Source organism: Taudactylus pleione, unplaced genomic scaffold, assembly GCF_031769625.1.
Source record: "Taudactylus pleione unplaced genomic scaffold, aTauple2 ptg000093l, whole genome shotgun sequence".
NCBI lineage: Eukaryota > Metazoa > Chordata > Amphibia > Anura > Myobatrachidae > Taudactylus > Taudactylus pleione.
The window spans coordinates 13562765-13578294 of record NW_028284495.1 but is presented as its reverse complement, the minus strand read 5'-3'; the positions used below and the strand labels follow the sequence as shown (position 1 = coordinate 13578294).

General features: G+C 42.9%; 1 protein-coding gene across 1 annotated transcript in view; it reads right to left on the bottom strand.

Annotated features, from left to right (window-relative positions):
• CCDC178 (coiled-coil domain containing 178) overlaps positions 1 to 15530 on the bottom strand; it is a 434648-nt gene that overhangs the window by 50580 nt on the left and 368538 nt on the right. Inside the window, exon 19 of the mRNA XM_088469772.1 lies at positions 2057 to 2191. Within this exon, the coding sequence (XP_088325898.1) occupies positions 2057 to 2191 (135 nt within the window). The remainder of the gene's footprint in view (positions 1 to 2056; positions 2192 to 15530) is intronic.

Here is a 15530-nt window from a genome sequence, read left to right as displayed (position 1 = left end):
CCAAAGATGGCCTTTGAAAAAATTATAGAAAGAATTATAATCTAAATATTGAAAATCCCCAGTTTGTCATACAGGACTGAGTCAGCGAAAGACTATAGGGAGTCAGAGCCTAACATTGTTTATGTTCTTATGTATGTATGGACAGCTGCACTATGTACATTTCCTGATGTGAAGCAGGGCTGGTTCAAGGCTCATTCTAGCTTAGTGGTTGCAGTGCGGCCGCCGCCACCACAGTGACCTACTCACCACATCCATGTAGCCTGGCCTGGGCAGCGTTGGGCTCTTTCAGTTGACCCAGACATGATCTGGGCGTGACCCTACAGACAGCAACACATCACGTGTCACATGCGTCATTCAATGCCACACACAGTGAGTGAGCCACTATGACACTGAGACAGGCTGCGCAGCTGTGTTGCTGAGGACGGTGATGAGGGGCTGAGAATGGTGATTACAGGCTGAAGTGATGAAGGGCTGAGGACGATGAGGAGTGGGACCAAGTTAAAACCCACTGATCTGGACTCTCTGGATGGAGGCATTCACTGGTCTGGACTTTCTGGAGCGACTGGAGGCACTCACTGGTCTGGAGGCTGGTCTACTGCAGTTAGCTCTGCAGCTGTCTGTGACAGCCCAGCAGGTGAGGTCACTCAGTCTTCTTTAGGGGGCTGGGGTCAAAGTTTGTTTTATTTTTTTTTCTAGCTGTGGGGCAATGAATCAGTGTGTTTTATTCTTTTTTTTTCCTGTGGGAGTAATCATTTAATCAATGTGTTCTATAATTTTCCCCTGTGGGGGCAATGAATCAATGTTTTTTATTGTATTTTTTCCTGTGGGAGCAATCATTTAATCAATGTGTTCTATAATTTTCCCCTATGGGGGCAATGAATTAATGTTTTTTTATTTTATTTTTTCCTGTGGGGGTAATCATTGAATCAATATGTTCTATATTTTTCCCCTGTGGGGGCCAATTTGTGTGTTTTCTTTTCCTGTGGAGGACAACATTTGTTTTTTGTCATGTGGGTGCCAATGTGTGTTTTTTCCATGTGGGGACCAATGTGTGTGTGTTTTTGTCCCTGTGGGGGCAGATGTGTGTGTTTTTTTCCCTGTGGGGGACGTGTTTTTTTTTGTTCATATGGGGGCCAATGTGGGCGTGTTCATTTTCTCTGTGGGGGCCAATGTTTTTTTTCATGTGTGGGGTCGTGTGTTTTTTTTCATGTGGGGGCCTATGTGTGTGTTTTTTTTTCCCTGTGGTGGCTAATGTGTGTGTTTTGTTCTCCAGTGGGGGCTTGACTGCTTGGTATTTATGTGTTTCTCTTCTATGGAATAACTTGTTTAATAAATAACTAGAATTTTTTTTTTCTTAATAAAAGTATTAATTATGAATATAGGGCTAAATCAAAGATGTGCGCTAACCCAATGGTTAAGCACACCTCTCCGATTGTGCCATTCTGCGCCTGCGCAAGACCCATACTGTGCATTTGCAGTATGGGTTCTGCGTGTTCACACACAGAGCGGCAGCAGACTGTCAGCGATTGACAGTCTGAGACTCATCATTCAAAATGTGTCCCAGCCACTGGCAAACAAGGGATCCATTAGGCCAAGGCAGATTCACCTCTGCAGGTCAGATATATTTAAATTAGAGAAATACTGGGTTGGCTTTGGCTCCTGAGTACTGAAAAAGTTGGCAAGAAAAAAAAAAATACAAATAAATTGCAATTAAAACAAAAGTGGTCTAGACATGAAGTGGTAAAAACCCTGTGATTATGAAATTGTTACATAAGAAATAAAAAAAAAAATAAGTTGAGAAAATATCTTGCAAAAAAAATAAAAAAAATATATATATAATTTTAAATTGTACATGAAGGCAGAGCACTATTACTCTCCACTAATGTAAATATATGTATGGTACTGACGTGCACCTTTATGCAATTCCAGTTTATTAAGTAGTTTAAAAATGTATAAACCCTGATGGGATATGGTTTCAATGCTTCATCACACTGGCCATCATTTGCTTTTCAATCTAGATCAGAATGATCTTTCCTACTTCTCTGCAATCACCTACCTGCACATCTAATATTTTCTGAGCATTCTCCTGAGAGGCTGCCTGGAAGCGGGCCAGCCCAGCCTGGTTATAGAGGCCTTGTTGTTTGAAGAACTCCACCAAAGCCTGGTGCATCCTGCTCTGCAGCACCGAGATCTGAAAAAAAGAAAAAAAGGAGGAGGTGGGGGGTGAACAAAGAAAAAAGTCAGAGCTGGAGAGGAAATTAATGGCAGTGTTCAAGAAGAATGATGGAGGGAAATATAGAAAGCAGTCAATAGCCCATTCTGCACTGTACAGACCTGACAGGAATTTCACAGTCTCTTGATTTTTCAGCCCACTCATGTGCATTCATCAGAAACCAGTCACATCTGGCTGCCAGGATGGGGGGTTAATTTTCTCTAAATGCCTCAGCAGTTTTGTTCTAGCTGAAGCAAACTCTGTGACTGCAAAGCTGATGAGTAAAATATTTCTACTTCACCCAGTTTAACTCAAAAACGATAGCTCTAGGACATATTGAACCTTTTTGTTTGGGCTTTTTTCATAAAAGGAATCCTTTGAGGCCTTCGGAACAGCACATCAGGTCAGCGGAACGTTTAGAATGCAAGGTTAGGACTTTGATGGACATCGTGTTTTTACTTCTTCTCCTTGTAAAGCTTATCATAGCCTGGCAATGTGTGCTTTAGAGCATGACAAAACTAAAGAGAATTAACTCAGCCATCAAACGCTGAGGGAGAACAATAACAGGATAGAACATTCCACACAGAACTCCCTATTAATCTACCTCGCTATGAACATGTGATACGAGGACGGGCACCTGAACGACAAAGTGTATCACATACAAAGTGTATCACAGCAATACAATGCTAATTACACTGAAAAACATAATACACTGTGGTTTCTAATCCTATGTTACTACGGGATATAGACAGCAACCTGGCGTGATGGATACCGATGGTAGAAATACCGGTGGCGGAATTCAGAACCCATTACTAAAGTATATATATATATATTATATATATTAAAGTTGTAGCAATGGAACATAATTGTCAGTAATACTGTGACAATACTTTACTGCAGTGGTTCCCAAACTGTGTGCCTAGGCCCCTGGGGTGCTTCAGGACACTTGCAGGGGTGCCTCAGGTTGGTGGTCTAGCACAAAATAAAATTATTTATGGTCAGTGTAATGTAAATATGTGGACAAACAGAAGCGCAAACCTGTCCACCAACACATAACTGAGCCTAAGGATGACAGGTCAGCGCAATTTACTTTACTACATTTTTTTCTGACAACAAACATTCGGCTTAGGGGTGCCGTAAAAAAAATGCTGATAATCTAGGGCGCCATGATTCAAAAAGGTTTGGGAACCACCGAGCTACTGCATTACAGGAAAATATATTATTTATCTATAGGAAAGCTGTATGCTAGCAAATGCATTTACAAGCGAAACACTTTCAGAAAGTAGAGCAGATTAGTGTGGACTCAGGGCCTCATTCAGCAAGGATCACAGTTGCTAATACACATGCAATCGGCCGATTGTTGCGTACTGCGCGTACATCGCAGTGCGTGAACGGGTGGTGACAAGGGGGTGGTTGGCTGAAAGCAGGCGTGCCAGTGCATTTGCATGCTGTTGCAGGGGTGTGCATAAATTACCAACTGCGATGGCATACGAAGCCTGGGGCCTCATAGCATGCACTGAAGTAAGCAATTCCTGAGTAAGGTCTAACCTGATTTAACTGTGCGTGAAGCTTCAATGGTACTCGATTGTACCGATGTTTTCGTAGTCTTGCTAAACATTACGGATGTATGTAAGGTAAAGTGGGCGTCCTTGTGTAGTGCTGCGGTACCATAGCGATCGCAATAAATAAGTATACTAACGCAGTTGAACTGCGTGCGTAATAGCAGCTGCGATCGCAATAGCGGTCCTTGCTGAATCAGGCCCTCAGACCTGTTTATAACTTACTTTTTCATACCTCCCAACCATCTGGGTTACAGCAGTCCCAATATCAGGGGATCAGCACATTAGTCCTGATTTACAGGAGGTTCTTCCACTCCTCCATGCAGGGAAGACAGGTGCTTCCAGTGCATGCAGCAATAGAATGGGTTAAGAATGCCCACAGAGGATGTGATCACACCCACTGGGATGTGCCCATGCCGCTAAAGTGCAGCCTCGCCCCAAAAGTGTCATAGCCACATCCCGTGTCCTGATTCACAGTTACCTATTTGATTGGTAATGTTTTAATAGATTACACATCAAACAGTTGCAACAGATACTTGGCAAACAGCCATACAAAAATGTATATGTATCACTTGACAATTAATGCTTAGTTCGAGTGCAAAAAAGGCAAAATATGTGCAGTTGGGTGTGCAAATCATCTTCTCCAGCACAGCTGGATTATATGTACAGATACGGGTCTGTGTCAGGCGGCATTTATTGGGGCCCAACTGTGATTGTTAACTCCATAGAGACCTGTCCACTGATTGAACTCCAGTCAGCAGAGGTCCCTACATGATTATATATCAGCCAACAAAAACGCAGATAGTGTATGATTACACAGGTCTGCGAAATTTAAGGTATTGAAAGCTTTTTTAATAATACTTTTATGTTCTTAATTATACTCCTGTGTACATCAAGAAGTATATTAAAAGAAATTACCACATCACATTTACCTATAAGGGGGTTACATACAATTTTAAGAAAAAACAAGAAGTTTAATTGTTTTTGACATATTTATTGTGAATTACGAATAAGTGTAGATGATATCACTGTGTTTTTGTCTTAATTACATAATAAAATAACAATAAAATCAAACAATAATAGAAACAAAACCATGATTATTGAAAAAATCATTAATATTTAGTTTTTTTTGTCTTCAAACTTTGTTTCATCGCTTTTCGTTTATAAGCTTTTCTGTGTCTTCTCTGTGTATCATACAGCAGTAGTCAGCCATCATGCTGACGTCCCAACGACCCTGGAATCTTCTTTCTACATCTTTAACGTCTTGGTGGAACCATTCACCCTGTTCTTCACTGTAGTCTCCGAGATTATTTAGGAAATGCTCAATATGGGAATTCAGAAAATGTACCTTTAAACTCATATTGCAGCCAAGGTTTCTGTAACTATTAAGCATTTCCTTGACAATTTCTGTGTAGTTTGGATCCTTGATATTGCCTAAAAATTTTGAAATCACTTGTTTGAACGAAGTCCACGCCGAAAGTTCCACACTATTCATTGCACGCCCGAAATGTTAATCTTTTGTTAACTTTCTATGTCAGGGCCTGTAAAAATGCCTTCCTTCAGTTTAGCATCGGATAGGTTAGGGAATTTGGTGCAAAGATATTTGAAAGTTTCTCCATCTTTAGACAGTGCTTTTACAAATTGTTTCATCAGTCCTAATTTTATATGTAGAGGTAAAAGTAAAACTTTATTTGGAGCTACTAAACTGGATTTGATGACATTATTTTTTCCAATTCTAAACTTTTTTGAGCTTGCCAATGTAAATTTTTATCTCTGCTATCCCATTCACAGGGAAAACATGGGAATTTAGTGTAACCGTGTTGCTTGCCAAGTACCATGCATAACATTTTAAGATCTCCACATATTAACCAGTTGTGTCTTGCATATCCAATCAGTTCCAAAACATGTAGAGCTTAATCTGACATTGGGCGGGGAGAAGTTTTTATGATGAGAACTGAATTGCAACTATACTACCAACTGAATTCATTTAAGACAATGTTTTATAATAAATGTAGGCAGAATACATTACTTTAAAGAATATGAAAAAAAATTACGTATTCATAAACACATGTTTTGCAGAAAAACGAGATGTGATATGCAAAATCGGGAGTCATTTTCGTGTTCAGAAGTCAAAAATCTATAAGTGTCACATAAATTCGTTAAAAAAGCTTTTTTATCGCATACCTGTATTATCAATCTTCAGGGTGGCATATAGACAACCAGCAGATAACAAAGCCATTATTATAATAGACCAGTCAGCAGAGGCACCCATATATTTATATACCAAACAAAAGTATAATCATATTATTTGTGCCAGCTAGCAAAGAACCCCTTTGATTATTTACCAAACAAAGATGACCAAATGATTATAGATCAACTAGTAATGGCATAAAGGCACTATGGCAGAGCTGAATTAATAACTCATGTGGCCCTAGGCTAATTACTGGTCTGGGCTGCCTCAACACACACACTCACACACTCGTCCCTGCAAAAAAAACAAAAACATTTTGTAGATAAATTGGAAATGAAGGCAAAGCTTAGGAATGGGTGCAGGCTGTAAAGTGTATTAGTAGCGGTGCGCCCGGCAGATAAGAGCTAGGCACACCGCTATCATTATACATTTAGCGGGCATTAGAGGTAGTGGCCAAGATCGCAGGTGGAGGCGGCCGGTTCCGCCCACAGGGCTTGTGCGATCTGTGCGGGTGCACCGGCTGCACCACCCTAGTTACAGCCCTGTTCTTCACTCAGACAGCGCAGCTCATGTCCCCTGGCCCTGCTGTTTGCTCCCCTCCCCTTTCCTCACTCCCAGCCAGGCCCAAAGTACTTAACCTTCCTGTGTGTATCTGCTTAATTTTTTTTCCTCAGGCTTTTATAAACATGTCATAATCATTGTAGACTGTGTCGCTTTAATGGCTAGTAGACGCATTACTGTTTGTATGGGTTGGTCTTTATTGGCCTGATTCAACTCTGATGTTTGCCAATCGGCACATACACAGGATCTGTTTTGCAAAGGTGCGAATCTGTGTCTGTGATGACTGTCGCAGCTGAGGGGTCAGGAAAGGGGCGTTGATGAGGAGCATTTTAGAAAATGGTGGTACCTGTCTGATGTACTACAGAGCATACAGCTCAGGCCCTATATGTCATTTTGGTAGTCGCTAACAGTCTAAAGTAGTTAAAAGCCAGAATGGTAGTTACAGTATACAAAACCAACATTTAAAACACAACTGTACTGTAATAATATAAATAATAATAAAGATGAAGCATTTCTGAGCCCCCTTCTTGTTTGTAGGAATGCTAACATCTTATTCTTCAATATTGCCATGTGGTATTAGTTCCCGTTGGTATACAATGAAATATTTAGTATAAATTTTAAAATTTGCAGAGGTTCCCCTAAAAGTATTATCATCAATCCAGGCCACTGTAACCCTGTGCATATAGACACCTTCCACTACTACTCCAAATGTCAGGACTCTATCAGCAACTGGAGAGCAGAGATAGCTCCAGGACCTGAAATTGATGAGCATAAAACTAAGGTGTATATTTACTAAAGAGATAGTTTTTAGAAGTGGAGATGTTGCCCATAGCAACCAATCGGATTCTACTTAACATTTAACTAACACCTTCTAGAAGATAATAGCTAGAATCTGATTGGTTGCTAAGGGCAGCATCTCCACTTCTAAAAACTCTCACTTTAGAAAATGTACCCCTAAGTGTGAAACTGTGATGTGGACTGTGATCCTTCCCTTATGAATGCAATCATGCCCATTGTGAAGTGCTGTTATCTTGAGACTTTACTGCGCCAGCCATAGCAAGGTGGCTAAACAGTCATGTGTAACAGTAGTCATCGCTAATCCAGTACCAGAAATGAGTAATCAATCAGGGCATAGTACATGTATGTAGGATATGTTCTTACTTCCCAGTAGCCAGCCCCAGATGGGGGCTTAAGTAAGTCAGTTCTGCTTTCATAGATACTAGCTCAGGTGGTGTTCTGTACCTACAGTATGAGTTACAGGGCCAAGAAAATATTGAGGCTGGCCATCAAATTCCAGTGAGTGCCGATCAGGTGCTGGAGCCATTCGTGGTTAGCTCTAAAACATTCTCGGCTGGTTGGCATGGGTAAGGGGCCATTGTGAAACCAGAATCTTTACCTACTTGTACAGTGTACTCTGATATGCTACCGCAGTTCACTGCAAGTCACAAATCGGCATTGTGAAGCAATAGGTTGTAGCTAGATAAGCATGATCTGGTAAGGAGAAGCACTTACCAAAAGGGAAAAAAAGCATGGCCAGTGGTACAGGGAGTTTGTAAGTACCATACAAAAAATACTGCGAAAATGTTTGTGACCACCATACAATACTGAGAACATTTTTGTGACCACCATACAAAAAATACTGAGAGCATATTTGTGAACACCATACAATACTGAGAGCATTTTTGACCAACATACAATACTGAGAGCATTTTGTGACAGCCATACAAGAAAAACCGAGAGTATTTTTCTGACCACCATACATAAATACAGAGAGCATTTTTTGTGAACACCAAACAACCTCACTATTATATAACCCTCCACAAAAATCATTAACGCATTCAGCATTATTGAAGCAACCCCATTCAGCATACCCCTCATACCCACTAATTAACCCCATATCATCAATTAATTACATTTGTGTTGATTGAGCCGCTCAATCTAATTAAAAAAAACCTTTCTTAACTCCCAATTAATTAATTAAACCATTCAACTTCACTATATTACATTAACCCCTTTACCCTCATAATAAAACCAGCATAAGCTTACTCCTTACACTTATTAACTTTCCTGAATGGTGACAATGCCCCCCAACTTCATTTACCTGTTGCTGATCTTCTCAACACTATCAACCTACATGCTTTTGCCACTTGTACACTCAGTAAGCAGGTCAAACTAGGGAGGAGGTGGGGGGCCTCTGCAGAGCTGACTTGTCCCCCTCTTGAATGGTGGGAGGTGAGAGCCATCCCTTTGCCTCCCCAGACCAAAGTCCCTGTAGTCTATTATGATGGACAGTGGCAGGGGCGGGTGACAGTGTAAATGAGCAGGGGTGGGGGAGCATTCTCTTTTCAGCTAAGGAAGGAAAGGAAGGAGCGGAGTCGGCGCATCCGCACTGTGCTGGATGTAGATAAAAGATGTCTCAGAGACATCCTTCATTTCTGTTTGCCCAAACAGGAGTGGCTACCTAGGCAGCTGCGGAATGATAGTGCCGGTTTTGGTACCAGATATGGTTTAGCTTTGTACATTTGGTGCCAAATATGGTTTGGCATACTGTGTTCTATAATTCTTGGCACTGACCCCTAGCTTTAGGCAATATTTGTCCAAAACTACTCATACACTAAGGGGGACATGTATCAACCCATCTAAAGAGGACAGGTAGAAAAGATGACCATAGCAACTAATAAATTTCTAGCTATCATTTTATAGCATGTGCAAGGTAGCTAGAAGCTTATTGGTTGCTAAGGGAAACTTATACATCTCACCCACAGTATCTCCGAAACCTGCCCTACTAGCTCTTTACAAACCTAGTAAGATAAATACTGCATGTTGACTTTAAAGCGCATTGTATTGCAGTGTTTGCACGTATAATAAGTATGTTCTGCATTTTAGCATGTAATATGAATACCCATAAAAATTACCTTGTGCCTTATTTCTTGCAATTGGGCTTAAGGTCCCATTGAGTGTGAATATTATTTCCCTATGTTACAAGCCTTTAACCCAATTTTTGTATTTGACGTTAATGGTAAATAAATAATGCTAATTTTGTCAGTAAATACATTAGCCATAGAACCTATAATTGGGGGAAAACCTCAATAAACATAGCATACAATGATTGTAATGTGCTTTAATATTTATTATTCCTCTAAGATAATTAACTGTTTGGATCACATTGCTGCTTTACATTTAACAGTCTAATTGTGTATTTGTTACCCAGCACAACATAACAAGTAATGCTATGTCATCATCATGCACTTCCATTGCCACGTCTGATATGCAAATTAATGCATTCAAGGAATCCATGGTGCTGTTACAGCACAATCTCAATGGTCTGGAACTCTCCCGGCCAATCACAATGCAGAGTTCTTCAAGCTTGATAGTCAATTAAGGCTGTATGTTTGTCAAGGAAGTTGCAGAGACCATAATCTAAGCAATTCACTACACTTTCATAAACTGTACTTTTCCTCATGCTTTGGCAATTTCTGCTAGGATCACTACGTAAACTGTAGCTATATACATTTGGGTATTATTATTATTACCACAATATTGTTATATAGGATACTTTTTTATACGACGTGATTTTTGGAGAAGCTTTTATCATTAACACAATATATTTAACAGTTTTATTACACCTACACTTTGTGCACTGACTTAAGAGCCTGACTAACACATCAGCATGTTGGGCCAGTCAAAGAGACTGCTGCAAAAAAAATGATTGGAATGAAGAGATACATCCATTATTTAAACAGCAAATTCTATTGAAAGGTAAGTAGTAACAAATGTATAATGCATTTCTGGAAGCTGTGGCTAGTCACAGAAGAGCCCTGACACAATTGTTAGCTAACCATTTATAAAAGCAAAACAAGTTGTTATAATTCTGATCATGAAAAAAAAGAACATGTGTGGTAGGGAATATAGAGTGCAAGCTCTAAAGCTCCACTTGGGCATGGACTGATGTGGATAATCAAATATTCACTGGGTGCTATATACAAAACATTAAAATACATGGTAACATAGCTGTACACATATCTGTGCCTATGACTCTCTCTGTTGGTACCACTCACAATAAATCAAGCATGTTATTTAATTAGTGATCCGCTGTGACACAGGATACAGCTGAAATCCAAGTCTCCTAATAACAGATACAGTGAACTATACTGAAATGATCATTATGGAAGAAATGCCATGCTCGGAATAAAATAATTAGGCAAAAAGTGGAACCCTAGAGGTTTCTTTCTTCTCTGAAAATTGAATTCTGGCAATGTTGTCATAGCAGGGAACCAAATCAAGAATGTTATCCACCACAGGAGTGCACTCCAATATATGACTCAATTCTCAAATTCTGATATTGTTCGGAAAATTATTTATGTCTTCAGAAGTGCAAACTCTACATTATTCAGCACTACATGTTGTGATCAACAAATCTGCAGTAAACAGCCTACATTAACTTTCTGTACATAAAGCCTGTTCTTCCAAATACAGTATAACAATTTACTCCCTTATTGCTCTCAGTTTTAAATAGAAACATAAATAAACATGAGCATTTTTTCCCCTGCACCTCCCTATCCATATGGCAGCCTGGTTTACATGATGAGAAACCATTCAATGTGACACTGCACACAAATGTGACATTAATTATGGAGGTCAGCAGAAACAGAACAGGGATAAATAACAGGGTGCTGTCTTTAGGCAATTGATACAATGGTTAAAGTAGTCATGCCTGCTAATTTTGAATGATAGAAACAAGTAAAGTATGAGAAATGGACCCTAGGGCTTATTAAAGTTACTGTCCTAATTTGCAACACATCAACATTACCATAGAACACATTTATACAGTACATTGAAAATGCAAACTGCAGAGCATTGCCATGATAAATATAATTGGTGTGCACCATTAGCATCACTAGATACAGTATGGAATACATATTAGTTGTCTTACGTGGAATGGTATTGAAATGCCGGCGGCTGTTTAGCCGGTTCAAATGCCGACTGCAGATGCCTGACAGGATGAACATCCCAACTGGGGCAGGAAAGTACTATTACCCTCCCCTGTCCCCCCCCTAACCCTGCCTTAGGGGTGCCTAACCCTAAAACACCCAGGGTGGTGCCTAATCCTAACCCCCTTTTTCCGCACTCTAAACCTAACCCTCCCGGTGGGGTGCCTAATCCTAACTTCCCCCCAGTGGTGCCTAATCCTAACCTCCCCCCAGTGGCGCCTAACCCTAATCCCCCCTTCCCCTAGCCTAACCCTAATCCTCCCTGGGGGGTGCCTAACCCTAAGCTCCTAAAGATAACCGTCCCCCCCGCGGCTAACACTAAGGGCGTCCCGGACTTACCTAATTCGGTCCGGCATCCTTCTGTGTTCCGGCGTCGGGATTAAGATAGGCGTCAGCATTTCCGCGCCTATCTTAAATCCACCGTCCGGCATTAGCCGTCTGGATTGCGGCATTGCGGTCGCCGGTCATTTAACTACTATTTAAACATAAAAAAGTCTGTTTTCAATACTGAATATATAGTTGTTAGTATTGCTGTTCTGGAGACGTCAGTTTGATTCCAATAAAGGCCCAGTCTGTTTTGAGTTAGTATGTTTTCCCCATATTCACATTGGTTTCCTAAGTGTGCTCCAGTTTTCTACCACGGGTCCAAAAATATACTACTAGCAGCAGTTGTTGTCCTCTTTATTACATCCTGCAGAGATGAGATTTGAGAAGGGTCGGTCCTCCGGATATAATATTAGATTGATGATAGCGGCTATGAAATAAACGTCTCTTCGAAGCCTGGAGATAAACAGGATATGGTAGTCAGCTGTGATGCCGACAAAGCCTTCAATGGGGTTTCTTGGGCACGTGTTCTTACTCTTAGCATTGATTCTATGTGGTTTTGGACCTGATTTTGTACAAAACCCTCTCTGCTTTCTTGACAGTGTTTGGGTTGAGTATAAATTAGTTTGTATTGGCCCGGGGACTTGTCAGGGCTGCCCCTTGTCGCCATTATTATTAAATATTGCACTAGATGCTTTAAATAGGCATTACTGTATGAATCTGGTGGAACATGGAAGAGCATTATGGTTGGTCAACATAAGATAAAGGTGTCCACTTTTGCGGATGACTTATTGTTCAATGTTCATAACCCGCATACTGCTATTGCTGAGGTACTGCGCATTTCAATAGATTTTAACTGTATTTCAGGATAAATAGCTCTAGAACGGAAGCTATACCATTTACTGCAGAGGCCAGAAAAGGATGGTGAAGTTATTTTACTTTCAGGTTGACCTGATCTGTTTTACTGTGTTTGGGTTTACGTATTCCAACACATCCCTCACTCCTATATGAGGCCAATTACCCAGATTTTATTAAATGCACCCTGATTTTCAATCTTGGAAACACCCACCACTATTTTATTTGGCTGTTTCCCTTGCGTATTGTATCCCCTGCAAATGCTACCCCATTGCTATGGAAAACAAGAGATATGGTAAGAACTTACCTTTGTTATCTCTGTTTCTACGAAGTCCATAGGGTCCACAGGGTGACCTTGGGGTATAGCTGGATCCTGGATCCTCGGGCACCACGGAGTTAAAGCTTTTAGCTGCTCCCAGGATGCACTTGGGTCCAACCTCCCCTATACCCCGCCCCCGAGCCACAGGCACCTCAGTTGGTAAGCAGCCCAGGCCGGAGGAGGAGACGAAACAGAGAGAAGGAAGACTGGAACACACAAGAACCATACTCACAGAAATGGGAGACGGAAAACCGGTGACCAGTCACAGAGCCCATATGAAGCCAGGTGCGTCAGGGCGGGTGCCCTGTGGACCCTATGGACTTCGTAGAAACAGAGATAACAAAGGTAAGTTCTTACCATATCTCTTGTTTTCTACTTCAGGGTCCATAGGGGTCCACAGGGTGACCTTGGGGATGTCCCAAAGCAGTCCAACTAAGGGCGGGGACGCTCCTGTGCTGATAGGAGAACCCGGCGCCCAAAGGATGCATCCTGAGAGGCAAAGGTGTCAAACGCATAGAACCTCAAAAAGGTCTGAATGGAAGACCAGGTGGCCGCCTTACAGAGCTGAACAGCAGAGGCGCCACGGCTAGCAGCCCAAGAAGGGCCCACGGACCGAGTGGAATGAGCCTTAACAGAGGCTGGAACAGGTAAACCCTCCTGCATATAAGCCTCAATAATAACAGAACGAAGCCAACGGGCTAGAGTCTGTTTGTTGGCAGGCCAACCCCTCTTGTGAAAACCAAAGAGGATAAACAAAGAATCCGACTTCCTCACAGAACTAGTCCGGTCCACATAAACCTGGAGTGCCCTTACAACGTCTAAGGAAGTCTCCCCAGCCGAAAGATCAGGTGACTGAAAGGCTGGTACAACAATTTCCTGATTAATGTGGAACCTGGAAACCACCTTAGGCTGGAAATCAGGACGAGTGCGAAGCACCGCTCTGTCCTGATGAAAAATCAGAAAAGGGGGACGACAAGAAAGCGCCCCCAAATCTGAAACCCTCCTGGCAGAAGCAATTGCCAAGAGGAAAACAGTTTTAAAAGTTAGCCACTTGAGCTCCACTGACTCCAAGGGCTCAAAAGGAGGACCCTGTAAGGCCCTAAGAACCACCGCCAAATCCCACGGGGCCACAGGTGGCACAAAGGGAGGCTGGATTCTCAAAACACCCTGGAAAAAGGTGTGTACGTCCGGCATAGCAGCGATCCTGCGCTGGAACCACACCGACAGACCAGACACGTGTACCTTCAGTGAAGAAAGACGTAATCCTAAGTCCAAACCGGACTGAAGGAAAGCCAGAATACGCGAAACTCGGAACACCTGGGGATCATAGTTTCTGGCCTCGCACCACTGAAAGTAAGTGTGCCACACTCTGTGATAAGATCCTCGCGGAAGCAGGCTTGCGCGCCCTCAGCATGGTGGTAATAACGGAGCTAGAAAAGCCCCGAGACCTCAGGACGGCTGTCTCAAGAGCCACGCCATCAAAGATAGTCGACCCAGATCCGGGTGAAGACAGGGCCCCTGAGACAACAGGTCCCGCCGTTGAGGTAGGAGGTACGGAGCGTCGATGGACAGGCTCCGCAGATCGGAGTACCACGGCCTTCTGGGCCACCAGGATCAGTGTGCCTCCGTCCTGTTTGAACTTGCGCAGGACCCGAGGCAGCAGAGATATCGGAGGGAACAAGTAAGCCAGTTGAAACAGCCATTTCACCGACAGCGCGTCTATCAGACTTGCGCCTGCGTCCCTTGTCCTTGACCCGTACACAGGCAGCTTGTGATTGTAACGGGACGCCATCAGGTCCAGCTCTGGCAGCCCCCACTTGTCCACGAGTAGTTGGAATACCTCTGGATGAAACGACCATTCCCCGGGATGCACATCGTAACGGCTGAGGAAGTCTGCCTCCCAATTGAGGACTCCTGGGATGAAAACTGCCGAGAGAGCTGGAAGATAGCGCTCCGCCCAAGCCAGGACGCGGGACACCTCCGACATCGCAGCTCGACTGCGAGTCCCTCCCTGGTGATTGATGTACGCCACCGTGGTGGCGTTGTCTGACTGCACCTGAACGGCCCTTCCGTGAAGAGCGGTGCCGGACGACTGCAGGGCTCTGTATACTGCCCGCAGTTCCAGGATGTTGATGGGAAGAATCGCTTCCTCCGCCGACCAACGACCCTGAAGTGACAAGGAGCCTGTCACCGCCCCCCAACCCCGGAGACTGGCATCTGTCGTGAGCAGAACCCATTCCGGGATCCAAAAGGGGCGCCCCTCCAGGAGATGCGCTGTCTGCAGCCACCAGGCTAGGGACAGACGCACCTCCGAGGACAACACCAGCATCTGAGAGCGGATCCTGTGTGGCAATCCGTTCCATTCTGAAAGCAGGGGCCTGGAATGGAACTGGGCAAACTCCACCATGTCGAATGTCGACACCATGGACCCCAAAACTCTCATCGCTGAGTGCACCGACACTCTGCCACTGCTCAGACAACTGTGAATCCGCAGCTGTAAGGAGGAGACCTTCTCTGG